This window comes from Myiozetetes cayanensis, unplaced genomic scaffold (genome assembly GCF_022539395.1).
Source record: "Myiozetetes cayanensis isolate MyiCay16 unplaced genomic scaffold, myiCay2020 scf24, whole genome shotgun sequence".
Taxonomy (NCBI): Eukaryota; Metazoa; Chordata; class Aves; order Passeriformes; family Tyrannidae; genus Myiozetetes; species Myiozetetes cayanensis.
Window position 1 is genome coordinate 6620212 of NW_026087456.1, and position 27772 is coordinate 6647983.

The 27772-nt window shown below is 49.2% G+C and overlaps 1 protein-coding gene across 7 annotated transcripts; it reads left to right on the forward strand.

Annotated features, from left to right (window-relative positions):
- Positions 1-956: 956 nt before the first annotated feature.
- Positions 957-27772, forward strand: NDNF (neuron derived neurotrophic factor). Of its 7 annotated transcripts, none has more exons than XM_050320590.1 (5): positions 957-1106; positions 4660-4813; positions 23563-23751; positions 24734-24858; positions 25721-27772. In XM_050320590.1, the coding sequence occupies exons 2-5, from the start codon at positions 4794-4796 to the stop codon at positions 27109-27111; spliced, it is 1725 nt and encodes a 574-aa protein (XP_050176547.1). In that variant the 5' UTR covers positions 957-1106; positions 4660-4793; the 3' UTR covers positions 27112-27772. The 7 variants fall into 7 exon arrangements, with proteins under 7 accessions (XP_050176547.1, XP_050176548.1, XP_050176551.1 ...); XM_050320591.1 differs by having other exon boundaries at positions 4664-4813; XM_050320594.1 differs by lacking the exon at positions 957-1106 and adding an exon at positions 3743-3762 and having other exon boundaries at positions 4664-4813.

Here is a 27772-nt window from a genome sequence, read left to right on the forward strand (position 1 = left end):
CACAAAAAATATGTTCATAGTGAACAGCCCGTGGTTTCAGCCAGCACGAAGCAGGCCCACTGCCTCACACCGTGGGGCTTCTGACAGAAAACAGTCAGATGATCTTTTATTCGAAATCATACGGGACGAGCTTCCCTTCAGTAATGCCTTTAGAAGAACCATTCCACAGCTCAGCATCCCACTCAGATATTGCCTGGAGCTCTGCTCCACTGTGTCTGTGTGAATGCCAGCACACAAAACATCGCTGCTAATTGCCAAGTGCTGTTGGATACACTTGGGGCAGAAAAAAAGCAGCATATGTGCATTAACATAGCCGGATGTATATTTTAAGTGCTGTGTGGCAGCTAGTTGTAGTTTTGCAGTAGCCAGATGCTGCACTGTGCTTAATTTAATCTCTTTTTGTATCATTACAGTATCGTTTCTATCTATTTGTAGTGCAGACTTTGAAAACGGATTAAGTTGAAACCTGGGGCTCCCAAGAGGAGAAAGGCTCTTTTCCTCATTGCTCCCTACCAGTAATTATAGAGAATCAAATCTTAGCTCTGCTGTATTTCAGTGTCTCCCAGCACTGGTGTCACTGGTCAGTGACTGACAATTTCCCTCTTGCTCTCTCTTTCTTGGTGTTTTCTGTCTATTAAGCAAACAGCCTGTTGTGATTTTCTAGGAATGCTCTAGGTGTCTGCTCACTAAATGCACTCAGTGACATGGGTCACTGCTCACCCAGGGCTGTTCTGTCCAGAGAAGGCCACACCCACTGCCCACAGCAATGTTACGTGCCACAGATGTACAAAAATGCTCAGAATTCTGGGCATCTTTGTGTTACATCCAGCCTGGGGTCTTCTGGGAAAGTCCAAAGGGAAGAATGTTGTCATCATGGTGATTTGGGTGCTTCTGCTGAGTAGAGTTTGTAATTTTATATTTTCTTCTTATCACTGGTTAACCAGAAGAGAAGAAGCTTCGACCTTGGAGTGAGAGCTGAGGATACCAAAGGCTGGTCTTCACCTAGAGGGAGGAAGGAGAACTAGAAGAGGTTGATGCCATGGATTTTTCAGTGGCCTGGAAGGAACTAGGACACTACAGACTCCCCTTGTCTGTCCTGTGCAAAGGTAAATCCTTCTCAATCAGTTGCCAAAATAACCCCAAAAATCTGTTCTTTAGATCCATTGTAGTTTTCTGCCTAGTAGGTTCCAGTCTTTTGTATTTCACAGGGAAGTACTTATGGACCCCTCAAATATGCCCTAAAATTTGCAATTACTACTGTTGCCCTGAGGATTTATGAGGAGCAGAATGAAGCTGTATGTAGAGCTGAAGTTTAGGGCACTGCAAGCAAAAGCACTACATGCAAAAAAAAAAAAAAAAGATATTAATACTTGGTTTCTACTACTATTTTTGACCAGCTGATTCCTGTTTCAAGGAAAGGGCTTGTCACTCCATTGCGTGTGTGTGTGTAACAGCGTGGTCAAAAAATAGTGACTTGACTCAACAGTTTGCAGTGACGTGTCTAAAGCAATTATTCTTTGAAGACAGGAATATAAGGAGAACCTGGGCCTGGGCTGTATCTGTGGGAACACCTAGTCACGTAAGAATCAAAGGGTGCATGTTCTAGATCAAAGTAGCCCATACTTCCTAATAAGTCTCATTATCATACCATTCATCTTTATTAAACTCACTTGTTTTAATTAAAGGGGTGGATATTTTGCATCAGAGTTTAAGGGGTCTGCTGGGCACTTGAGATTAAATCAGTGTTTTATTAACAATTTTATCCGGAAAGTAGATTAGATTATTTAAATTATGCAAAGTAGCGTCATTTTTCTCTCTCGGTAGAATAAGGTTATGATTAAGAAATAGTGCTTGGAGCATGAAAGCTCTGCTTGTCATTATTTTTCACGTTCAGATCTGGGATTTTAGAGTGAAATCATTCATCTTTAATCTGGTTCTAGGATATTACATCCAATTTTGCAAAACGAAACGAGTGCTGCAGTCGTGTCTAACAGCAGGTGTTTTCCAGTGGCGATGTGGGAAACGCCAGTGCTGGAGACTTGATTCGATTGGACCATATTTTCAATTTGTGCTGTATTTTTGTGCTGTTGGAGCAATACATCTTGTTAATCAGTTCATAAAACAGTAGGATTAAAAAGAATGCATTGGAGGTGTAAAACAGTCAACGCCAAGAGAGTTCCAAGATTAGCTTAATAAATAAAACATAATTGGATAAAATAGGCAAGTAATGAGTTGAGGGCAGCCCCAATGTGTAATTTCTTGGGGTCAGTGGCAATGCATCAGCTGACGCTGCATCTGGGTAAAGCCTAGGGGGCACGTAATGGGGTGTCATGAAATTGTATTAACAGTGCTCTGCTGTTGAGATGTCTTGTTTCAGCCCTCTCCCACCAGCACTTTCAAGTGATGCAGCAGAAATACCGGGTTAAATCGCAAGCTGCGCGCCAACTGCCGCATGTGCTTTTGATTTTTCCCAAGAGACGGTAGAGAAAATGGCGCTTATTAGAAAAAAGGGGCCGTAATTGGGGCTATAGCAGGGAGCCAGTGATGTGTGTAGGGTACAGTGCTCCCTCTCTGCCTGCCCGAGCTGTGCTCAGGGAAGCAGCAGCACTGGGGGAAGGTGTTCTCTCAGGTTCGTGCTCTGCCCAACCCTACAGGGCCGTCGCCTCTCACACAGGTCACTCTGCTTCAAGCAGCCTGGAGGGCAGAAGGAAAACCTCTTCCTCAGGTGGAACCTGCGGCTCAGCCTCAGGCGAGCAAATCCCAGTGAGCAGCATCAGCATTCCTGCTGGGAGCAGGAGCTTCATCTCTATGCTCACAGCATTCGGTTTGATCGCTCACCTGCGCGCTGTCGCTGCGTGGGCTCCACCTGGGCAGTCATGTGTTGCTCCTCTGGGGGAGGCAGCAGCAGCTACCGAGCCAGATGCTTCCTAGATGCCTCCTGAGGGCCCTGCTGTCCAGCCCATTCCTCTTCTGAGACAGTGAGCACTGTGTGACGCTGCATAACTAAAACCCATCACAGCCTGGTTTATCGGGCATCATCGATTGATGAGTCCGGGTTAGCACCTCTGTTTCTGATGTTGATAAATAACAGTACCCTTCCCCTACTGCCAAATGCTAATCAATGGATTACTGATAACAGATCTTCAGATCTGCGCCACAATGAGAACCATATCATGGGCAAAAAAATTATATATGTGCACGCAATTAAACACACGCTCAAGCACACACGGTGTCATCTGTCCTCCACACTAAATGCGCAGCAGCGCCGGGTGCTAAAATTTGCAATGAATTATTTATATGATGAATTATCCCTCTTTTCTCCCCTCCTAGAATATCCAATTGCCCGTTTCCATTTTTGTTTCAGAGAGATTTATTATTCAGGATTTATTCACTGGATATCCTGTTAAACATTTCCTGCTCTTTCTCTTCATAACACGTAATAACACACATCTTGTACCTCGCTCCAACAGGGTCTCCCAGCGTGGTGACACCGTGAGCAGTGCCATTTGTACCCAGACAGTTTACAGTCCTCTTTGTGAACCAATTACAGATGTTCCAAATTTTGGATGTTTATTTTGTCACTGAAATCAAAACAGTTCCAGCCCCCGAGCAAATGATCCACAGTTACAGACGGAGATTGTGACTGCGTGTGAATGAATAATTTGGTTCTCATCAGTATTTAGTGCCGTGTTACTCAGTTCCCTGGCAGCCTTTGAGAGGGTGGGAGGAGAAGATGAATGCCCAGAGACGAGTCATTTGGAGGTTTGCTGGTCTTCTGCCCCTCCAGTTCCTCAGTTTTGCAACACAGACATAAGGAGCAGCACTTTACAGTCCAGGGCTTCTTGCCCTGGGTGTTGTACCTCGCCATTCTTGGGACCTGTTCCTGTGAGGATTGTACAAACATCTCTGGTTTCAGAGGGAGCACTTCAGTGGCAATTTTCTAGGTGCTGGGATAATACCTGGGATAGTCCTCTATTTAATGGCTTAAAGGAATCACCTCTACAGGAGAATTTTCTGTATTTGGGGCTCTCGTTTATTTAACTGGCTGCCCTAGTACCTTCCAGACATACACGTAGTTTTCAGCATGTAAATCCCAAATCCGCCTCCTGTATCTGTGTTTAACATTTTTGTACCTTATAAATTTTTGAGAGCGGCAAATCTTGTTGTGAAGGTGTTTTTAACTCTGCCCCTGGCTGGGAGTCACTCTGTGCCGACAGAGATTTACAGTTTGCGATAGAGGTGGAGCTGCAGGCATTCAAAACGAGAGTTATCTGTGCACTGTTCACATACCTCTGTAAATAATATCCCAGGGATGTCTTCCTGCTGCCCCTGAAATCACAAACAGTAATACCCCCTAAGAACAATAGCACTAAAGCTGTCCTCAGGTTGAAAATAATCGCTTTGCCTGTGTGTGAAGCGCAGTCTCGAGAGCTCTTTGGCTGGGTAGCAATATTTTACCTCTAATGACCTCGAACCCGAGCCAGCCATTTCTGCAGGCTCTACAAAATCCTGGTGTGCCATGAACTGGACCCGAAGGTAGCTGCCTGCCTTCACCTGAGCACATCCCTCTCTGCTGGCTCCTGCGCGCTCGGAAGGCTTGGGGAAAAGCTGCTCGGAACGTACAGGGTTTTCTTTGCTAATTTTGGCTTTCTTATTCAGTCAGATTCTCCCATTTTTGGATGACTGAATCTCTGCGCCTTCTGCATCAGAAAGAGGAGCTACGTGTATTTGGCTGAGATTTTTTTACTGAGGTGCTGCAGTTGGAACAATCCTCTGGAAAGGGAGAAGTCGGGATGCTGGGTGCCACTACCAGGTATTTTTTGGTTCCCCTTAAGCATGCATAACTTAATTCTAAACTCGTGCCTTTCCTCCCTTCCCCAAACTCCTACCCTTGAAACCTATTTGAAAACAAAAACTATAGTTGTGAAAGATGTAAAAACGGGGACATGAAAAGAGAAGGATAACTGGACAGTGGCTCCCGGGGAGCTCTTTTTCTTAAATCTGGTTTGCTTTTGGTGAACTTAACGTTTTTGAGCAGCCCCTTGGGCAGAGTGCTCGCTGCCTTGCCGGGAGCGACCCGGCTGCTCTGTGAGTTGACAGAGTGGGAGGTAAGTGGCAGTAACTAATGGCAATTAGCAGAGGTCTGGACAGCTACGTGTCCCTGAAGACATGAGCTCTTCTGGGGGTTGTGTCTTTGCAGAGTGAAGCTGTTTGTCACCCTGCAGAATATGACAATCTGCATCCCTCCACCGAGGGTTTGCTGTCAGATTTGCTCAGCTGTCTTGCAAAAAAAAAAAAAAGGAAAAAAAGAGATTTTATTTTATTTTATTTGTGGTAGCTGAATCTGTTGAAGTAGTGAGGAAGGAATGATTACCTTCGGGGAAATCACCCATCAGCTGCTATCAGTAATAACTTGTTTAATGCTTATGTAGCACTTGACGTTTTTATGACTGATGTGCCAAAAAGGAAACAAAACCAGAGGTGTTTGTTTTTAAATGGCAAATGGTAGTTTCTTCTCCCAGGTAATTGTAAGAAAACTGCCCCTGACTCCCCAAACCTGAAAGCTGTCTCTGACAAAAACGTAACGGGGGAGAAGGTGAGAGGTTGAATATAAAGCTTCAAGACCCGTTTGCTACATTGCAGGAGGGTTTAATAAATCCCATTTCTCACGCATCCCTGACGGTCTCTCCAGCCCTCTCTCCCGCCTCCATCGCTGTCGGGATGCTCCGCAGCGCTCCCGCAGCCCCGACCCCTCCAAGCGGCGGCTGCGTGAAAAAGAGGAGTGGGAGCGCGCTGCGTGCCCGGGGGCCCCGCATTCCGCCGTCCCGGCTTGCGGGCAGGATACAGAGCCTTCCAAGATGGATGTTTGAGTAGCCCCCGGCGGCGCGGCACAAAGCGCTGCGCGGCTCTGCCGGGGGGCTGCGGGCCGGGCTCCCCCCGGTGCCGGGGCTGCCCCCGGGCCCGCCCCTGCGCCGAGCGGTGTCGGGGCGGGGCGGCCGCGCCCCGGGGCACCCCCTGCCCACCCGGCCGGCCCTGCCCGGCCCGGCGGCAGCCGCGACAGACGCGCCGGGCGCCGCCGCTGAGCGCCCCTCCGCCAAAACTTTTGCCGGCTGCCCCGCCGTTCCTCCCGGGAGGAGGAGGAGGAGGAGAAGCCGGGGCCGTGCCCTCTCCCCGGGCGGCGGCGGGTGCCCCGGGGGCTCCCTGCTTCTTTTCCCTGGGTTTTATTGTTTTTCTTCTCTCTTTTTTTTTTTTTCCCCTTTCCCCCGCTGGGAGGGGTGGGGAAGGGAAGGGGCTATAAAGCGCGAAGGGACGTGCGTGACACAGTCCCCGCTGCTGCAGCCCGTCCCCGCCGGAGCGAGGGGTTGGTAAACACCCGCCCCCGAAAAGAAAAAAGCCTCTTCCCTCCGCGGGAGGGACAGGACGGGACGGGACGAGACCGGACTCCGCAAGGTAAGGCACCGGCACCGGGCGGGGGAGTCCCCTCCGATTGCCACCGGGGCGGGCGGGGGTCGCGGTGCCCCTACGCGGGTGCGAGACCCCTCAGCCAGAGCGGGACGCGGCCACCCCGGCGCCGTCCCTCCCGCCGCGGCCGCAGCGCCGAGCCCCGCGCCCGGGCACCGCTCCGCCGCGGGATGCTGCCGGGGGGACCTCGGCGTCCTCTCGGATCCCCGCCTCGCCTTGGAGCTTTGGGTTTTGGTCCCCGCTTTTGCCCTCTTCCAGCCCGCGGCGGCCGGTGCCCCACAACCCGGGCGGATGCCGGGAACCCTCGGCTGGTCCTCGCTGCCGCTGGGCGGGTGTGTGCCAGGCAGGCAGCGGCTCCGGCTTCGCCAGCACCGTACGTTGTTGTCGGGGGAAAAAAGAGCTGAATCTGTTGAAGTAGTGAGGAAGGAATGATTACCTTCGGGAAATCACCCATCAGCTGCTATCAGTAATAACTTGTTTAATGCTTATGTAGCACTTGACGTTTTTATGACTGATGTGCCAAAAGGAAACAAAACCAGAGGTGTTTGTTTTTAAATGGCAAATGGTAGTTTCTTCTCCCAGGTAATTGTAAGAAAACTGCCCCTGACTCCCCAAACCTGAAAGCTGTCTCTGACAAAAACGTAACGGGGGAGAAGGTGAGAGGTTGAATATAAAGCTTCAAGACCCGTTTGCTACATTGCAGGAGGGTTTAATAAATCCCATTTCTCACGCATCCCTGACGGTCTCTCCAGCCCTCTCTCCCGCCTCCATCGCTGTCGGGATGCTCCGCAGCGCTCCCGCAGCCCCGACCCCTCCAAGCGGCGGCTGCGTGAAAAGAGGAGTGGGAGCGCGCTGCGTGCCTGGGGCCCTGCATTCCGCCGTCCCGGCTTGCGGGCAGGATACAGAGCCTTCCAAGATGGATGTTTGAGTAGCCCCGGCGGCGCGGCACAAAGCGCTGCGCGGCTCTGCCGGGGGCTGCGGGCCGGGCTCCCCGGTGCCGGGGCTGCCCCGGGCCCGCCCCTGCGCCGAGCGGTGTCGGGGCGGGGCGGCCGCGCCCCAGGGCACCCCTGCCCACCCGGCCCGGCCCTGCCCGGCCCGGCGGCAGCCGCGACAGACGCGCCGGGCGCCGCCGCTGCGCGCCCCTCCGCCAAAACTTTGCCGGCTGCCCCGCCGTTCCTCCCGGGAGGAGGAGGAGGAGAAGCCGGGGCCGTGCCCTCTCCCCGGGCGGCGGCGGGTGCCCCGGGGGCTCCCTGCTTCTTTTCCCTGGGTTTTATTGTTTTTCTTCTCTCTTTTTTTTTTTTTTTTTCCCCCCCTTTCCCCCGCTGGGAGGGGTGGGGAAGGGAAGGGGCTATAAAGCGCGAAGGGACGTGCGTGACACAGTCCCCGCTGCTGCAGCCCGTCCCCGCCGGAGCGGGGGGGTTGGTAAACACCCGCCCCCCGAAAAGAAAAAAGCCTCTTCCCTCCGCGGGAGGGACAGGACGGGACGGGACGAGACCGGACTCCGCAAGGTAAGGCACCGGCACCGGGCGGGGGAGTCCCCTCCGATTGCCACCGGGGCGGGCGGGGGTCGCGGTGCCCCTACGCGGGTGCGAGACCCCTCAGGCAGAGCGGGACGCGGCCACCCCGGCGCCGTCCCTCCCGCCGCGGCCGCAGCGCCGAGCCCCGCGCCCGGGCACCGCTCCGCCGCGGGATGCTGCCGGGGGGACCTCGGCGTCCTCTCGGATCCCCGCCTCGCCTTGGAGCTTTGGGTTTTGGTCCCCGCTTTTGCCCTCTTCCAGCCCACGGTGGCCGGTGCCCCATAACCCGGGCGGATGCCGGGAACCCTCGGCTGGTCCTCGCTGCCGCTGGGCGGGTGTGTGCCAGGCAGGCAGCGGCTCCGGCTTCGCCAGCACCGTACGTTGTTGTCGGGGGAAAAAAAGTGGCTACCAAAAAACAACAAAAAAAAAGGAGACAGAAGACTCAACGGTGGGATGTAAGTGCCGAGATTTGCTACGTGCAGCCTGGGTTGTGCTTTTATTTCGACAGCAGAGACAATGGCTACAAAGCGTTGTTTAATCACTTGCAGATATAACTTTTAAGTATTTCAACCTTCACAGTTTAAGGCTAGTGGGGGTTTTTGAAGAGCTACGATTCTGTGACATTTTTGGTCTGGATGTATTTAACACTTGAGCACTAACGTGCCCTGGTTCCTCAGATGGGTTAGCTTGGTGCCAGGGACGAGCGTGATCTTGTCTGTGCCGTGCTGCCCAGAGCTGCTCTGGAAATCATCCTGGTGGACACCGATGTGGACTTAGACAGCCTCTGCAAGGCTGGTTTCAGAGAGCGGGTCGTGAAGCTTGTAGCTTCCCCTGGATTTTCCCTGCCCGCCAAAGGATCTGGTTAGCATCGAGTTACAATCGTTAATTAACACACTTAAACAGCATCGCTGTTCTTGTGGCTTGACTGAGCTGCGTGAGGCGAGCTCAGCGGGGAGGCAAGGTCCCTGCCGTAAATACACGGATTTCCCCAGCCAGGCTGGCTGTTTGTGAGCAGATGCCAGGAGGCATTCGGTAACACTGGTGTGGCACTGTGCTTCCACTGGAGCATCCTGCAGTCAGGCAGTACTGGCAGCCTTATCCGGCACTGTCTTGTGATGGGCTTCCAGCCTCGGTGCACTGGTTTTGTGCTTGGTTGAGATGATGGAGTTGTATCTGTGCAAAACTGGAAGAGGTGAGAGCGATTGGAGGGTGAATTCCTCCCTGGGTGGTTGACAGAGAGTGATTTATCACGTCAGTGACCCTGGCAAGGCACTGCTGGCTTGGCCATAACCTGGTTTCCGTAAAAACAGCGCTGGGTGTTAGACATCATTGGCACCCTTAGCTGGGCTCTAAGAGGGAACAAGGGAAAAAACTCTGTATTTCTGTTCAGCCTACTTTGAAAATTGCTGATTCTTAGCTATTTTAGGAATGGCATTTCAGATTACTCCTTGTCAGGAATGCCTCATCCTGCTGGTCTCACTCTCTCCTACCTCACAGTTAAACATATGCATACCTGGAAGAGGAGAGTACTGCAGTCAGCTTTCTAGTACCCCTACAAGTCTCTGTGAGTCACCTAGAGTAACGTCTAGAACTTAAAATCTGTTAATAGTTGAAGGAGGAGAGGACTTTTTAATACACTGAGAGATTTTTATGTCCTACTCTGACCATTAAAAATGTGGTGGAGCTGAAGTGTGCAGCAGTGCATCACGCATGGGGACTGTGTGGGTGTATTCAGGGTCCTGTGGTGAGAAGAGAGATACCTTGTGGGCTTTCTATGCCAGCAGAAAGAGCCCCTCTTCATTCTGAAAGAGCTTTAGAACACATCTGAAAAATGCTTTCTGCCTTGTCGTGATGAGACCGTGGGTGCATCACGCTCTTTCTCTGCGCAGTCGTGCACAGAAACCCCGCTGACGTTTCTGCTGTGTAGGGTGGGCACCTCAGCGCGTCATGGTAGCCCTGCCAGCGGGATGACACAACACACATGGGGCTGTGCCACGCTCTGTGGCACCCAAGAGCTGAGCCAGCTGCTCCCTGGCATTAGCCACACCTGGCAGGCAATGGCATGCCTGTGATGTGCTGTTGGCGTCGCCTGACAGTGGGTCACCTCCCGCCCCAGTCACCCCGGGGAAGGTCGGGGTTTGGTGGTCATATCGCAGTTTCAGAGGGAATTTGAGCACTGTGCGGGATGCTGATCCCACAGAGATTGACGTGGGCCCCTTTATTTAATTGTGAGAAGGCTGTCACGGAGGTGAGGCAGAGCTGTGCAGGATCGCCCCGCACGCCCGTGTTGTTGTGGACGGCGACTTCGGAAACGCCGAGGAAAAGCTTTTAGGTTTCCCCCAATGTTTATAAATACAATATGGTGCAAACTGTCAAGCAAGCTGTTCAAAATCACATAACGCCTGTGCTGCCTTCCCTGTTCGGCTCGAATGCCTTCACCACGTACTCCGTGTTCATCTGACGCTTAAAGCTCCCGGCACGCAGCTCCGGCCCATCTGCCAGGCTTTTCCAGCACCCCTCTCCAGCTCCTGTGAGCTGGGCTGGGGACACAGTTGGTGCTGTAGCTCCACCTTGGGAGTCCTGAGCATCCTTCAGTGCCACGCTGCTCCCGGCCAGCTTGGCAAGAGCCCAGGCTGCCCCTGGAGCATCCTGGCTCATACACCCAAACTGCACATATGGGCAGAAACACCGTCTTCAAGTTCCCTTTGTTGTCCTTAGAAGGTTTGCCCACCTTAGAAGTTCCCTGAAAATGAAGGGGTAGTTCCAACCATGATGTTGGCCTTCTGCTCCCTGTGCCGTGCCTTCGGTAGGGCTGGATTGAGCCTGTTTGCCGGATGTTTCACTCTGAAGTGTGCCAGGGTCTTCTGCCTTAATATATATAAAAAGACAAGATGTTTATTAAACTCAGACCTGGCTTTTTCTTCTAAAATTTATATCCCGAGAGGCCTGGTGATAAACAGTTTATTAAAAAGAAATCCTGATTTATTTCTGCAAACGGTTACATTTCAAGCTGGTACCGAACGGTTTTGCAGGAGACCACCTTTTATGCTTCCCGTGGCAGTTTAAAAGATTGCTAGAAAAATAATCCAGAATCTAAGTAGGTTTGGATAAAGGCAAGCCAGGACTGTACGTCAGGGTACGTGGTGCTTTTATGCAGCGAGGCGGCGGATTTTACCACAGAACATCTGGGTACTGGCTTCAGTTACAGCCCAGATTTTAGTGGGATAACAAGTCTTGTTTGGCTTTGCGTTCATTTTGAAGTCACTAAACTTTATGTGAATAATAAAACTGTAAGCCCATTACTTCACTATTTTCAAGGGGCTGTTTCAGCCCTCCTTCAGGGTCTCGCGTCTCTCTAGAGCTGGTTTTATTTTGCCTTGCTAAGTGGGTATTTACCTTTTCAGCCCCTGGCCTGCTCTGGCAGGAGGCTGATTTACTAATTTGTACCAGATGGACACACCAGGGAGGGTGGGTTTCCATCCCACCCCGCAGAACGTGCACGTTTTCTGCATTAGGGGCAGCCTAACGAAAACTGCACGTTCCTCGTGCAGAGCATTCAGAGGGGCTGATGTTGTTAATGTGGAGGACGGTAGAGCTGCTCTGGGCTACCAGTTCAGCCACTTGTGAGAGCTAAAATAACGGGGGAGGTTTTGCTTTCTTTTTCTGTTTGATTATAAAATGCAGAGGAGAAGGGTAGACCTGACTGAAGGAGGGAAGGGCCTCCTCCTTCCATGTAAGAAAACAAGTTTGCAAGCCCTTACAAAATATAATCTAATCTACAAAATAATCTAATCTAATTACACAAACGTTTGGAATATAAGTTTTGTGAGAGAGTGCGTAGACAGGCTGTGAGACTGATGTTTACCTTGACTACAGAGCACCTGGTGCAATACGGAATACTGCTGGTATCACTGTCTGTATGGGCTGGAATAAACTAGAAGAAGTCAGGATTATGTCAAATATCATAGGTAACACCAGTGAGAAGGGACTAAAGTACTGCTTGAGCTCTGCTAAATCACGAGTGGAGCAGTGAGTGAGCGAGCAGTGCCTTGGAGAAAAGGCACATTCCCCACTCTGTTTTACACCGGGACTGAGATGTACTTCTCTGGCAAAAATCCTCATTAGATCAAGCAGGGATATTTTCTGCCTGAGAACACGACTCGAAAAGCCTAATGCTTGTGGATGGGTGGAAGGAGCTTTGAAGAACTGAGGAGATGTTATGTTTGAAAACTTTAACAAGATGTCATTAGGAGAGGAAGTATTTGCCCTTAGATGGGGAAGCAGGTCAGGATAATAAATCATAACTCGGGGAGAATGTGCTTAAAGCTGGAAATGCGTTAGGAAGGGAGAGAGAGAGTAAATATTAAAAAGAAATTTGTGCTTTCAGAGTTAGTTTTCTCGTTTGCTGTATGCAAGGACACCCAGGGAACAGGAGGAAGATAAATGTTAACACAGGGCTGGAACAGGAACCAGTCGAAAATCCCGTGACTGTGTAGATGGATTTGATTGCACCCCTGGGAGCGTGTCAGTCGTGCAGGACACGTCAGGACCAGGCAGAGTGTCATCTCAGTTCATGTGTGAGGTAGCTGATACTCTGATTTCACCAAAAACGTGACATGGGGGACGTTTCAGAGGGTGGGTTTTAAATGCCATTCGAGTAATCAGCAACACGAGTGGTTTGAGAGTCCAGGCCCAGTACATGACTGTTTCAGTGAACAAAAATATACCTGATTAACCAGAAGGATGCAGGCAAATCCTGCTCTGAGCATGTTTCAGTGGGCTCTGTCCTCCCACCTGGGCAGGTAACGGCAGCACCTTCAGCATTTCTCCAGAGCACGCAGGGTTGTTCAGGTTTGGCCTGAATTGGGGCTGCTCTGGCTTCAGGGTAATTAAATTCAGTAGTTGCAGAGATGTTTGCTGCTTGTGTGACAGCTGAGATAAGAAGCAGTGGGTACTTACTGCGAGCACCTGGAAAACTGGAAACCAGAAGGCAATAATTTATCCTTCCCACTTCATTCCCCCCCTGGGTGGGTCCGGATATGAGGATACGAGCGCCTCTCCAGTGTGACCCTCGCACGCTCACAACGGGACACACCTCCGAGGCCCACCCCTCCTCTGGGACTGACAGGGCTAAAGCATTGTTGGCCTAATTAAGCAAATCTGTTTCTTCTTTTTCTTCTTCTTCTTATTACTTAAGAAAATGTAGCTTTAAAGGGGTTGAAACTTTATCGGAGAGTGAGAAAAATGATGCTTTTCACCTTTCTCACTTCTGACTCGCTCAGTACCAAAATAGAGCAGCGCTAGACCAGCCGCTGCTCCTGCTGCAAAGGGATCACAGGTTCTCCACACGCATTTGCAGGGATGATTAAACAGGGTGGAAGGGTTTTTACAAAGCAGCCAGAATATCGTGGAGAAATGAGCCTTCTCTCTCTCTCCCTCTTGCTGCTTTGTTTAGGTGCAGCAGATTTGCTGCTAATTTGTTTATAGTCAAACAGTCTAAACGTGTCTCAGCGTTCTGAAACCCAGAAACCTGATGCAAATTAAGCAGTTTACAGACTGGGATGATGATGGTGCGGGAAAGCCAAGTGTCTCAGAGCTGCCAGCTGGTCTCTGGATGTGAAGGAAAACATCAGTGAGCAGCACTAACGGTTTCTGGTCCCCATTCCTTCCCTTCCTTTGGCTACTAAATCTGTATTTAATTCCCCGTGGGCTTTCTCTCCTGGGTAAGTATTACTTACTTGAGTAGGATTTGTAGGGCTAATAGGATCTTATCCTTCTTTGGGGAAGACCCTAGGGGCTCTCTCAAACTGATTTCTCAGTAATGAGAAATAATGAATAAAAATCTAATAGTCCTAGGGGGTATTAAAGTTACGATTTTGCAGGGAAGATTTAATGTCAGTCAATTAAAACTTTTATAATCCTGTTACAGTACAATAGTTGGGAAAAAAATAATACAAGGGAAAATAAGTAGGTTTTAAGACCCTGTCACATCACGTGAACAAGTCTAACTTAATTTAATGTTTGAATTTTAAAGCAAGAGATTAAGACACCTCCTGCATGTGCGTGATAGCAGGGTGGCAGGCTCAGGGAAAGAAGTGTGCTATGTTAATTTACAGAGTGCATTCTAATTACCACTCATCTAAGAAAAAGCAGTTGAAAGGTGTTTATAAGAAAACCCAGGCAATTAGGCCTTTAACTCAAAAATGCATCTTACTGAGATGTACTTCCAGTAGCCCCAAACACGCTCTGGCTCGACCTGTTTTTCATGGGGTTACTGACCATTCCCACTTGGAACTATGGGTTTATCATGGCTTTCTCCAACCAGGGACTGAGCAGGCACCAGCTTGTGACCCTTGGTGAAAAAGCACCAAAGAGCAGATACTTTTTTGAATTTACAGCTTTTTGGGTTTTACAGTGAGGTATTAACCGTGATGCTGAATTGACATTTTGTCCATTAGCAGTAACTTTCATCCAAGAGTGCTGTAGCCATTTCCAGTCCCTAGTGAGGGGACACCCCCAGAACAGGGTGCCCAGAAGGCAGTGCTGGATCCCATGCCACAGCTCTCACCACCTTTACCCCTTTTGGGAAAGGAAATGCCCTTGGCATGCATTTCAGTCATCTCTGCAGAAATTCCTCTTTTTTTTTTCCCCTTCTTCTTTCCATTTCTTCTCCCTTCTTTCCCCCTGCTGTCAGCTGAGGATGTATGGTTGCCATAAGAAGGCTTGAAGGTTTTGGGGCTGTTTGGATGTTCACTCACCCATGACAGTGTGACCTCCCCACCGTATGTGTTCCCTGGGCTTTTGTTGGCAGGAACCAGATGAAGGACTAACCTTTCACCTGCCAGCCTGGACAAATAAACACTGGCCCAGCAGTGGAGTGGAGCTGAAGCCAACCCTTTTGAAAACCTGATTTTTCACATCCCTTACCACAGCTCTGCAGTTGACCCTGGCAGGTTTGAAGCTCTGGCAGCGCGTCCTTTTGGAGCACCCGTCTTTCTGCACTTGGGAAAGACTTTCCAGCTGGGTCATGCAGAGGTCCTCTGCTTAGAAAGCCAAAAAAGATGCTAGAAAGAAGGGTGAAGACTGGCAGCTCCCAAACAAGCTCCTGTCCTGCTTTGGTGTGATGGGCTGGTGAGCTGTGGTGTCTTACAGCCTCTCCAGACAGGGGTGTGTGTCAGCTCTGACCCAGGCTCACGTGTGGCAGCAATTCCATAGCTCTGCCTCTCCATCTACCATCCTTTTAGCCCTTTGGAGGCAAATCCTTGCTAAATCATGTGGTTTCTTAGTGCTAGAGAGGTTGAGTGATGCTGTGCAAGCAGCTGGGGGAAGCTGGGATTCTCTGTGGAGGCAGTGGGAAGTGATCCATGCTGGATCTCGGCGAGTCCTTGCTGCCGTAACTGTGGCTGAGATCTGCCAGCTCCAACACCCAGCGTGCTGGTAGAAATATGTAAATATCAATAGCTGCAGCACTACATTTGATACTTTCCATTTCCAGACACTTGGCAAATGTTTACATATTTCCAGCAGCCCTTTTCCAGCTAGGGAAAATGAGACGTGGCATCTGTGAATTACCGGGGTATGTAACAAATCGTTATGAGAGAGCACCTTAGTGGTTCATTAAGGACTTGTAGGGCCTAATATTTCCTTTGCAGATAATATTAAAACTGAATTAAATTTTGGATAGTAAGTTCAATCAGAAAAATTTGGATTCTGACGATAATTAGGGAATTGGAAATTTTGGAGGATCACCTATCAATGTATTACTGTGGTCATAATTAACATGTGTTGGTCTCTCCTCCCAAGTAACAACTGATAGGACAAATGGAAACGGCCTCAAGTTGTGCCAGAGAAGGTTTAGATGGGCTAGTAGGAAAAATTTCTTCATGGAAAGGGTTGTCAAACCTGGAACAGGCTGCCCAGGGCAGCGGTGAAGTCACCGTCCCTGGGGGGATTTAAAAGACGTGTCTGTGTGGTGCTCAGGGACACAGCTTAGTGGTGACCTTGGCAGTGCTGGGTTAGTGGTTGGACTCAATGATCTTAGGGGGATCTTAGGGATCATTTTCCAACCTAAATGATTCTCATATGGGTTAGGCTCTGAAGTCAGTGGAAAAAGTCATCATTCCTTTGAAGTCACCTGGGGATCTGGATTGCAGGATTCAGGTGTAGCTGAAAGTGACACAGGGATAAGATCGAAAAAATATAGGAGAGAACAGAACAAAATAGAAATACCTTCATTCCTGCCGTTCATACAAATTGTATTTTCTCCTGTCCCCATATTTAGTTATCTAGGAATGTTCCTGGATTGAGAAAACCCAGAATCCAGCCTTACAGTTGCATTTGGTGCCAGATGCCTGCTACAGTTTCTGTTTGAGTTCCCATTGCTGTGTCTTTGCCCCAGGATATCGACTGTTACTGCAGGACACCATCCTGGTGGCAGCACAGGGATGCAGTCGCTTCCCCAGGGATTGGGGAATTGTGTCCTGGCCACGAGCACCATGGGTTGTTACTGCTGCTGCCTTGCTCTGCTCTTCCAGCTGCCAGAGGGCTTTCTGGAGAGCTGCTGCTGTTGTGCTCCACACTGTTGCAGTCACTGCAGGTTGTTACTGGGAGTGCTGAGAAATCCCTGGGGCTAAAAAGGGAGGTATGGTAACATTGCAAGTGAGAATTTCTGAGTAGCCCTTGCAGGAAAACTCTGTGTGTAGGGGTGGGTGTGAATACTCATGCCCTGGGGCTGGCTATGGCTTGTAATCCTATGGATGTGTGTGCTGGTGTTCCTGACCCCAATGAAAACTGCATGTCTGATGGAAGCTCTGGGAATCAGCCTCTGTGCACTTAACAGGGTTTCAGAGCAGTCAGCAATATTCCCTTTTTTAATCACCTACCAAAAAGTGGAAGGGAAGAAGTGCTCAGGTGATTCCAGTGTGCTCATGGCACAGCTTTCCACAAAGTGTGAGTGCTCTGGTTGTTGCTGGAGCTGCTGGAGGCTCAGCTTCCCCCTGCTCCTTCTCTGCAAGTCACTCTGGTGACCTGCAGCTCCCTACCTGTCCCTGCCTCTCCCACAGCTCCCTGCCCTGTACCATCCTCTTGTTTTCTCCCCTTTATCCAACACCTTGTTGTCCGTGAGCAGCCTCCAGGCGAGCGGTATTCCTAGGCCCTAGGAATGGCTCAAACCACTTTAACTCCTCCAGTAGTTAATGCAGTAATGACTTTGGGTTTATGTTTTAAGCTCTTTCCAAAAGCCCTTCTGATTTCCAGCCGTAAGCCCCGGTGGTTTGAGGATGCGACAGCGGAATGCACTGACACCACTTCTGTCCCTGCTCTTTATCACACCCTGACATTTCAGTCACCCCCGTCCCTCGTGGGTTTTGGCAAGGGCTCTTGCTCATAGTGTCATTCTGAAGTATTCCAGAGAGGCAGCGGGAAACTGTCCCGAATCCCAACGTGCTGGTGTTGGTTGTAATTTGTAATTGTCCGTGTGTTCCTCCCTGCTAATCCCCTTGCTGAAATTCATTACGGAGACAGAGCAACGTACACTCGGAGAGCTGTGCTGGAGGCGGAGTGACTTGGCCGGGGAAAGTAGCTATTGTTTTATGATTAAAGGAAGGGATTATATTGGGATTTCCTTGAACAAGGAAAGTCTCTGCCCTACTTTTATTGCTTGTAACAAGGGGATAATAATTACTCTCCATTATAAAACACCTCCAGCTCTTGTGATGAAAGCTTTGTGGTGGGGCTGCGTGGCATTCTAGGTTGGTTATCTTCAACAGCCCGGAGTTGTGCAAACTAAGATTTCTCTGCCTCATTTCTCCAACTGGGGCTCAACCCCTGCTGAGACTGCGGAAGAAATTCCTCTTCTCTGAACTGGGTCAGACTCTTTGAGTCTGACACGAGGTTTTTGCTCTGGAAGAGCTGGGATCACTCACCTGTCCTGTGATGCTTGCCCTCTCCAGGAGCAACGTGCAGCCACCTGGAGGTTTGGGGGGGGTGAGCAGGAATGACAGTAAGGACACAGGAGTGGCCAAGGGAAGTATAATTTGGGTGGGGAGGGAGGGCTGCCAGCTGGCTGCCACCCATGTGCTCCAGCACATCCCTTCTTCCCCAGCCGCTGCCATCCCTCGCAGGGACAGAACAACTGAGCATTGTAGCAGAGGCCACCGGGGACTCGCTGTTTGTTTGCCTTTGACACTCGCTTGGGCTGAGGTGGCTGTGAAGGGGAGAAGTGCTGGTATGTGGTCTCCGACTGAAAGGAGGAAAACTATGAGGCATTTCCTCGAGTGTCCCGAATGGTATCTCCTGGCTCAGCTGGTTTTTGAAGCATCCAGCCACCACCAGCTCCAGGGTGACGATTTTGATGTAATCAGAGTTGGGTCTGTTTCCACTAAAAGTGGAAAAATAAATAAGGCTCGGCTGAGAAACAAAATAGTCCATGTAAAATTTGATTTTTTGATACCGTATCTCCCTGAGTATGTTTGCTTTTCAACATGTCTAATTTGAGACAGCTCTGCATTTTACAGTGATAGCCCTTCGGAGTTAACCTCTCCCCCAAGCTGTAGCTCCCTGCCACTGTTGTTCATTAAGCTCTGGTGGAAGTGTACCCTTATTTCTTCATACCTTCTTATTTTCACATGCTTGGAATTTTTTTTTTTTTTCCTTCCCTGTGCTACTGTGATTGCTTTGCTAAAACAATAGTCCTAGCAAAGGAAAACCGTAGGTTGAACTGGAATTGCAAGAGGCGGTCGGTTAATCCACAGATTATTGACACGGTGGACCCTAAATGCTTCAAAGGCACCATTATAGTCCATCGTGTCCGTGTGGATTTAGGGAGCTTTAATCCACGGATTACAGGTCCATAAATGCTCCTGCCCTCCCAGTTACAGCTGGTCCTGCCAACGGGAGCTGCCACGTCAAGCTGGCTGTGGCACTTCACAGAAATATTTGCCTTTAAAATCCACTGAGACAGCCGTGTACACCCGTGTGTCCCTGTCAGGGCTGCATTCCCTGTCCTGAGCTGCAGGAGAGGTCCCACAGCACTGCCTGGCCCGTGCTTTTCCCCAGGCATGAGGCAGGACCAGACACCCAAGTTTTCAAAAGCACTGCTTTAAAAAAAAAAAAAAAGCAACCACAAAAAAGCCCAAATGAAAAGCGTACCAAACGTTTTCCAGATCCTTCAGGGAACAGTGAGCATTAAATGGCAGCCCGTCACTTTTCCCCTCTGCTCTCCCCCTAAACAAACAAACGGAGCAGCTCCCAGTAAATACTTCAGTTGCAAAGGCATTATTTTTTTCTTGTTTGCACATTTAAAAATAAGTAGTTGTACTACAATCGAAATTGGTGGGTGCTTTTAAACCCCCGTGTTTCTCAGGTGATAAGTGTGTGTGCTGAGGTGCGTGTATTTGTGTTATATATCGCTGGAAATGAAGTGTATAATGGAAAAGCTCACCGCCTCTTTACTTGCAGCATTCCTATTAATAAGTCAAAGAAGTCACACAGGGCCCCTTTATTTCCAAAGCTGGACTTAAATGGTGTCAATAAATCTACAGGCTTATTATGAGATGCAGCATGGGTAATGTAAACAGCAAAAAAAAAAACCAGCACCCCAGCACACCAGAGTTTAAAAATAGGGTGTAAGGAGGAAAAAAGTCAACCATCCGTATAATAAAAAGGGAAGAAATGCAACACAAAAGCACTGTGTCAGGCAGTGCCTTGAAATTATCCTCACTAAATTACAGCCATGCACTTTCCACTCTCTGTAATTACACGTGAGGGTTTGGTTGTTCCAGATGGATTTGCTTCAGGTAAACCCAGATCTTTTTTTGTTTTGCTGGTGGAAATCCTTTACAGGTCTCTGTGAACTACAGACAGTGGAGGGGTAAAGCAAATGATTTCCATAGATCAAGGCATTTGAAGATGACTATGAATAAACCTGGCCTTGCACATGGTAAATCCAATACTCTTGCTCCCTTTTTACAGAGCGTGGGTATATTTGGGGACAGTCTTGCTTGGGGCAGTCAGAAAATACTGTGGTCTTGAGCAGTGAAATCAAAAATGGGGTGATTTAATCTGCCCCTGAGGCCTCCTGGTTCTGGCTTTGGTTGAGGATGTGCCCACCCCAGTGATCCTGCAGCCTGTGAGGAAAAGCCTGTGAGGTGCTGCCACAGCTCTGGCTAATTTGTCCCTCGACTCAGAACCTGAGCCGGCTGCAAATCCCGTTATCCCCTCCATTTCTGCTCATAATTGCAGTTTACCTAGAGATTTGCAGGCCTCCTGTACAGATGAAGTTTGTTATGCAGAGGTCTTAAGGGTGGGACAGAGGGCTGTGTAGGGCTTGTGGAGGTGGGATTTTGGAAAGGTTGGGTAAGGCTCACTGCCTGAGTGGGAATTTTTAAAAAACAGGAACTCGTTGTAATCACTGTAAACCCTGTGATCTGATGTAGCAATAATTTCCATGTATGTGCCTGTAACTGGAGTTTATAAAATGGCCAGGCTGGTTCTTTGTGGAAGAAGGGAAAAAAACCCCAAACCTCTGGCAAGGTGGTAAATTCTGAAGTGTTTGAAATAATTCATATCCCAATGTACAGCATGGATTTTTCATCATCTGTTGATTTACTTAGGTAAACACATCCAGGTTTATTAAGCAAACCTCTCCTGAGGTGTGGCTGTTGCTGCTGGAGTGTTTGTGTAGCCCAGGAGCTGCTCACCTGGAGACAGGACTGCCACATTCCAGGTGAAAATCCAAGGAAACCCTGGCCACCCGCCCTGGGTTCCACATCCCAGTGGCCTACAGGCAAAACTGGGTGGCCTTGTCCCCTGGGAGAGGAGATGGGGACACCCTCTGGATGCTCCCTGCTCACAGTCTGGCTCCCCAGAGTGGGTCAATCCACAGGACTTTTCCCTCTGAAGTTAAAGCTCAGTTTGGAGAGAGAGAGAGAAAGAGTTTGGGGAAAAAGCGAGAGGGAAAGTTGGGCCATTAGAGGGCACTTTTGCAATCCTGGAGAAGGAAAACGGTGCTTATTATTTCACTTAGGACTGTTTATCTTGGCACTCTCTTAAATTCAGTGATAAACAGCAGGCAAATCCCTCCAGTCAGCAGGAATATATCAATAAAATATTGACTCAGAGTTTAAAAGAAAAGAAAACAAGACGAGCTTGTAGAAAAGGGAATAAAAGGCATTTCAGGAGGTGGCACAGTCTAGAGAGCAAAGAAATTACACAACGTATTTCACGTCATTTGTATGGCTTAGCAGTGCGGTGCTTGGGCCTCAGCTTGTACCTGGCTTCTAAAAACAAATCCAAGGCAAGAAAATCGTTTGTTGGAAGTTTCTGAGGGCTTGGGGGTAGAGCAGGAATTCACAGGCTCACATCTAGCAAGTGCATTTTCCGAGATATTTCAAGGTGTTTCAGTGTGGGATGGGCAAGGATCACAGAACTCACCTTAATGTGTCTCTCTGTAGTTACTTTTAAGCCAAAAAGCTGTTACAGTTAGATAAAGGAATCAGAGACAAATTTGTACCTTGTGGCTGCCCTGTGGTTGGTAATGGGGACAGACAGAAACACCCTTCTGAGGAGTTTTTTGAGCACATTAACTGGTGAAAGTATTTAAGAGCTGAAGCTTAGCCTATAATCAGAATGGTTTATTTTAACAGAGGTTCCATTGCAGTGGGACCGACTATGGGAATACACAAGGTTGCAATTTCAGGGGGTTCACGAGGAGGACGCTGTCTGCAGAAAGCGTCCGAGTTCCTTACCCAACCAAATAATCTGCTCTAACTGTTGTGATTAAGTTGGAAAGAATTTCTTCCCTGTTGGCCAACGATAACACTCGAAAAATCAATAAACAGCATGTTAGAGCACACGAAACTCATCCTGCTTTGTGCGAGAGGAGCTTTCTGCTGACTCCGGTGACTCGAGTCAGCAAGTATTTCGGATCTGTGCTCCAAAAGGTCAGATGCCATCGAGTTTTCTGATAAGTATCAACACTTCAGTCTGAATTCGAGGAAATATGTCTGTTGTCATCAAAAGCTGGTTGGGGATAAAATCTGACAAATGCTGGGAGAGCTAGATTGGGATTTAACCACTCGGGGGCTCGCAGGGGGCTCTCCATGCCCATCTGGAACGTGATGCTGGAAGCAGCTTTTGCTTTCATCTTTCCATGGTGTTCCACTTAGGGAGGGCAGGATCTGGCTGCAGATACAGGAATATGTGTCAGGCCAGGGAGGGAGAAGGCTGAGGAGGGCACGAGTGAAAGGAGGGGAAGATAAAATTGCATCTTGTGAGGGAACATTTAGGATGCGTCGCTCATGGCTTATGGATGCTTTGGAATTTGCTCCATGTTTTCTCTTCCCTCTTGCATTCTTGCATCACCAGTTTCAATGGGAAAATAGAGGAAGGGCTGGGACTGAGCTGGACAGCAGGAGCTGGAAAGAACCAGTAGAAAGCAGGGCAAGAATCAGCTGAGATAACAGGGCCAGAGACAGTGGAGGGCAGAGGAGGGCAGTGTGCACGAGCGGTGAGCTGGGGGGGAACTGTGTGTTGGTGGAAGGAACAAGGAGCTTTATGTTTGCTATTTTTGCATAAAATATTAGACAAAGGTCAAGTGTGTGTGTGTGTGTGTGGAGGGAAACCCAATCTCAGCAGTAAGTTTGATCTTAAAGTTAAAAAGAAAGAGTTTGTTATGAAGTTATAGCTACCTTACAGGAGCAGTGCGTGACTGCACGTTCAGCCAAGGGACAAGATAAAACTCTTCCTGCCAGCTCAGCTTTTTACCGTGTTTCTCCCCAAAGCCAGTGCTAACACAGTTGAGGTAATGACCTCAACCTCCCTTTTTTTTCCTCCCCTAATTTAAAAAAAGAGGTTATCATTTAGCAATTTAAACTTGATATATGTCATACCAAAAATGGTCTGTTTCCCCCCCTACTCCCCCATACCAGAGCCATTATATATGAGATCATCTACTGTACTGAAAGGAGATTTCCAGCCTGTCCCACTGTACATGTTCGGGTAGTCATTACTGACCTACTTGCAGACATAATAATGAAAGACTGAGATTATGAATTATTGTGCCTAATTTGTAAAGGATTCTCTGCTTTTGTGTTTTGCAATTCCCATCAGGCTTGAGGATTAAGCCCTGCTGAATTGCATGCTAATACCAATGTGCTTTGAATATGTGTGGGTTTATATCACATGTTTTCCTAATTCACTATTTTTGTAAAGAACAATTTCCCTGGAAATATTTACTTTCCAAAGGACTGTTGGAAGCCCAACCAAAATCTCCTAAGGAGAGCGAGGCCGATGTCCCCTCCATCTGCTCCGTGCTGGCTTTAGCTCCCGAGTCCAGCGAGCTCTGTCTCTGCTGTGGCAAAACATCAAACTGGGGCTCTACCAAAGTATGTGGAAGGCTTTTGGTAGTGACAGGGAGAGATAAACATTTGACAGCAGTGCATGGGCTTGCTTTCAGCTGCAGCTCAAGGTGGAAGGTGCCTGCGAAAGTGCGTATGGTGTTGTTACAGGAACGCCCACGTTTCAGCAGGGAATCGGCTGTGCGTGGTGCCCCCTCCTGAGGTGGCATTCCCTGTCTTTGCTGTAGGATGCTCCTGCTGCACTGCCTGCTGCTGTTGCTGCTGCTGCCACTCGGCTCCAGGCCCCAGAAGTTCCCGACCAGGGATGAGGAGCTGTTCCAAATGCAGATCCGGGACAAAGCGTTTTTTCACGATACGTCCGTCATCCCGGACGGAGCGGAAATCAGCAGCTACCTGTTCCGAGACACCCCTAAAAGGTACCTCTGCCTGGCTCAAGGGAGGAGGTTGTACTTTGGAGATAGGTAGCTCTTGTTTGCTGAAGTAAAAGTTGGACCCAAACCAGAGAAATACAAATGCCAGTGTTCTCCTGTGGTGAAGCCAGTAACAATGCGAGTTTCCATCCCAATCTGGCCTCTCCAGCTGAGGGCCTGTCCAATTTATTTGATTTCTGGGATAAGCCCAGAGCTCCCACAGACCACAGGATTTCCCTGAAGTGGGGCCACTAACCATGTCTGGAGGCAAAGGGAGCGGGAAGGAAATTAGAAACTACAGGCTTAGCCCACCACACTTGTCTCTCTTCATTATTTCACATTGTGCTTTAAAGTAGCAGTGTAAGGCAGTCTGGCCTGAACTCCCCACTTCCAGAAAAAACTGAGGTTAGGCTGGGGAAGAACCTGAGGCTCCAAAGAATGCAGGGAAGAGCAGCACTGCCATCATATCACATTCCTCCTCCAGCCTTCATCGGTGACAAACACTTTACAGTAGATGATGTTTAGAGCTTGTGGGGATGTGGGAGGGCAGCTGGGTGTGCCTGTATCTGTAGGTGCTTCTAGGGCCCTTACCTGGACATAGCATAAATGTGTGTCCTGCTTTGAAGAGCATATCCCCAAATGCTGTGAGAGATCCCCCATTTATACCTTTGTGATTGTTTACACTGTACACAGTTAGTGTAGGGGTAAAAAATGAAGCTGGTAGAGGGGAGGGCAGGAGGCCAGAAAGCCTCTGCTGTGTGTTGACAAGGAAGTGTGAACTGTACCCCAGTGTCTGAGTGGGAGGACTCCCCTCACCTCCTTAGCTCTCTCCTGCCAGCCTTCCCACATTCCCTCTGCACACACTTACCTGTCAGGCACACTTTTGACTCCCTTGTCCCATCAGGACCATCCTTGATTGTGTCAGGTCAGTCCCTGCCGTGGCTGCCATCAGGAATTACTGACATGTAGTCTCTTAACCTTCCCCTAGGTATTTCTTTGTGGTTGAAGAGGACAACACTCCCTTAGCAGTGACTGTGACACCGTGTGATGCCCCTCTGGAGTGGAAACTGAGTGTGCAAGAGCTCCCAGAGGAAGCCAGTGGAGAAGGTTCAGGTAACAAACCACGAGTGATTTTCCCTCTGCCTCACAGACCCGCTTTTCTCCTGGATTTGAGGTTCCTGAAAAGCTGAGTCTCACAGCAGGCCCATCTTTATGATCTCCTGCTGTTTGGATCTTCAGCCCCAGTGCTGCCTTTGTGCAGGAAACGGGCAGCAGGCAGCAACGTGAAAGGGAACAGGGCTACAAAAAGGAAAAGGAGAAGCTGAGGTCACAGAGGGCACTGGGTGCTGCCACAGAGTAACCCCATGGGTTTCATGGGGTCTTTGCTGTGAGCTGTGTGCACAAGGTAAGAGCTGGAGAGGCAGGGCTGGGGTTGCAGCAGGGCTGAGCTCACCCCTTTGAAGGGGTAGACCTGGAGCAGCCCTGTAACTGCTGCTCAGGGGAGAAAAGGGCTTTGGTTTCCAGAGCCTCTCACATGAGTGCTAAGCTGTCACACACACCACACAGGACGGGACACACACCCTTGGTCCCCCCTGTATTTAGCAACAAAATTTTTAGCCTGACTCACAGGGCCAAAGTCAAGGCCCAGCGTCCAGGGGAGTCAGTTCTGCCTGGTGAACTGTGTGGCATCTCCAGGTGGGATGCCTGATATTCCCATGGAAGGTATTAGCTACCATTCATGGCTAATACTGGCCAGGTAGAATTTCTACTGCATTTGGTTCTAACCTGAGTGCCAAACCAATTTTCCTCTCTGATTTGACAGAAGTATTGATTACATCTTCCTCAGTAGACAGAACCTTCCTTTTCATCTCCCATTTGTATTTTATGGAGTAAAATGTAGGTGTCTGTTAGATTTTCGTTTTCTCATATTCCCAGAGCGTGTCTGCACAAATGTTTTCCTTTGCTTGCAATGCAGGTGACCCAGAGCCTCTTGAGCAACAGAAGCAGCAGATTACCAGCGAGGAAGGCACGGAGCTCTTCTCTTACAAAGGCAACGACGTGGAGTACTTTGTGTCCTCCAGCTCCCCGTCTGGGCTGTACCAGTTAGATCTGCTGTCCACAGAGAAGGACACCCATTTTAAAGTGTATGCAACCACCACTCCAGAGTCGGACCAGCCTTACCCGGAGTTACCTTACGATCCCAGAATCGATGTCACCTCCCTGGGACGTACAACAGTGACCCTGGCGTGGAAGCCGAGTCCCACCGCCTCCCTGCTGAAACAGCCAATCCAGTACTGCATAGTCATCAACAAAGAGCACAACTTCAAAAGCCTCTGCGCCGTGGAAGCCAAGCTCAGTTCTGACGACGCCTTCATGACGGCTCCAAAACCAGGCCTGGATTTCAGTCCGTTTGACTTTGCCCATTTCGGCTTCCCTGCCGACAGCAACTCCGGCAAAGAACGGGGTTTCCTGAAACCGACCAAGTTTGGGCGGCAAACGTCCTCGAAGCCCAGGGTTGACCTGCATAGGGTCTGTATCGGGAACAAGAACATCTTCACCGTGTCCGACCTGAAGCCCGACACGCAGTACTACTTCGACATGTTTGCGGTGAACACCAACACCAACATGAGCACCGCGTACGTCGGCACCTTCGCCAGGACCAAGGAGGAGGCCAAGCAGAAAACGGTCGAGCTGAAGGACGGCAAGGTGACGGATGTTTTCGTCAAGAGAAAGGGAGCCAAATTCCTACGGTTCGCCCCCGTTTCATCCCACCAGAAGGTCACCTTCTCCGTTCATTCGTGCCTGGATGCTGTTCAGATCCAAGTGAGAAGAGACGGGAAACTTCTCCTGTCTCAAAGCGTGGAGGGCGTGCGGCAGTTCCAGCTTCGGGGAAAAGCGAAAGCAAAATATCTCATTAGGCTGAAAGGAAGCAAAAAAGGTGCTTCCATGCTGAAGATCCTGGCTACAACGAGGCCCAACAAGCAGTCTTTTCCTTCTCTCCCAGAAGACACGCGGATCAAAGCCTTCGACAAGCTCCGCACGTGCTCGTCGGTCACGGTGGCCTGGCTGGGCACGCAGGAGAGGAACAAGTTCTGCATCTACAAGAGGGAAGTGGATGACAACTACAACGAAGAGCAGAAGAGAAGGGAGCAGAACCAGTGCTTGGGTCCGGACACGAGGAAGAAATCCGAAAAGGTTCTCTGTAAATACTTCCACAGCCAGAACATCCAGAAAGCAGTGACCACAGAGACAATCAGGGGCCTGCAGCCCGGCAAGTCCTACCTGCTGGACGTTTACGTGATAGGGCACGGGGGGCACTCTGTGAAATACCAGAGCAAATTGGTGAAAACGAGGAAGTTCTGTTAGTGCCCCTGTGCATAGAAATATATGGAACTCCGGACTGAGCGTTATCCTACTTCCAAGTATACGGAATGACTACTTGCACAGCTGAGAAGTTGTGAGCTGTATTTGTACTGTGTAGAGAAGATATCAACTTGTATATTTATGTTTACATGAGTAATTGTTTGGAGGAACTGAGGCTGGTGCTCTCTGGCAGCACCTGGCAATGGTATTATCATGTGTCCAGTGGCCCACGTGTGATGCTCAGTAGATGTCCAAGGTAGCAGGAGACCTCGGAGGAACTGGCACGCCTTTGCTTCCATATTGCATGAACTGCTTCTAAATTATTTTATACCTAATAAGGCTGAGATCCGTCATCTGTTACTCACACGCAGAACTCACAGAGGTACACCCTTTCTCTCAGTGTAGGCGGTAGGGTTTCTGTAAATTATTTTATAGAGTCTTGTTTTAAATGTTTATGTTTCTATGATTGTAAACTATTAAAATTCCCCCCCCCATAAAATACAGAGCTAAACTAAGTATTAACTGGGCTGCACATGAAGCAGTTTCATTGCTAATGTAAATTCTTACCTAGCTGATTTCCATGTTTAAATACTGTATGTATTTCATGTACAAAGTTGCCATAACGTTATATTCCTGTACATAAAATTAAAAATATTAGATTATA

What these genes read in the sequence shown, in the direction of transcription:
- NDNF (XM_050320590.1), top strand. Translation starts at nt 4,794, where the DNA reads ATGCTGGGTGCCACTACCAG. An exon ending in ATGCTGGGTGCCACTACCAG is followed by an intron (nt 4,814 to 23,562) that starts GTATTTTTTGGT and finishes TCTTTGCTGTAG; the next exon opens with GATGCTCCTGCTGCACTGCC. An exon ending in AGCCAGTGGAGAAGGTTCAG is followed by an intron (nt 24,859 to 25,720) that starts GTAACAAACCAC and finishes CTTGCAATGCAG; the next exon opens with GTGACCCAGAGCCTCTTGAG.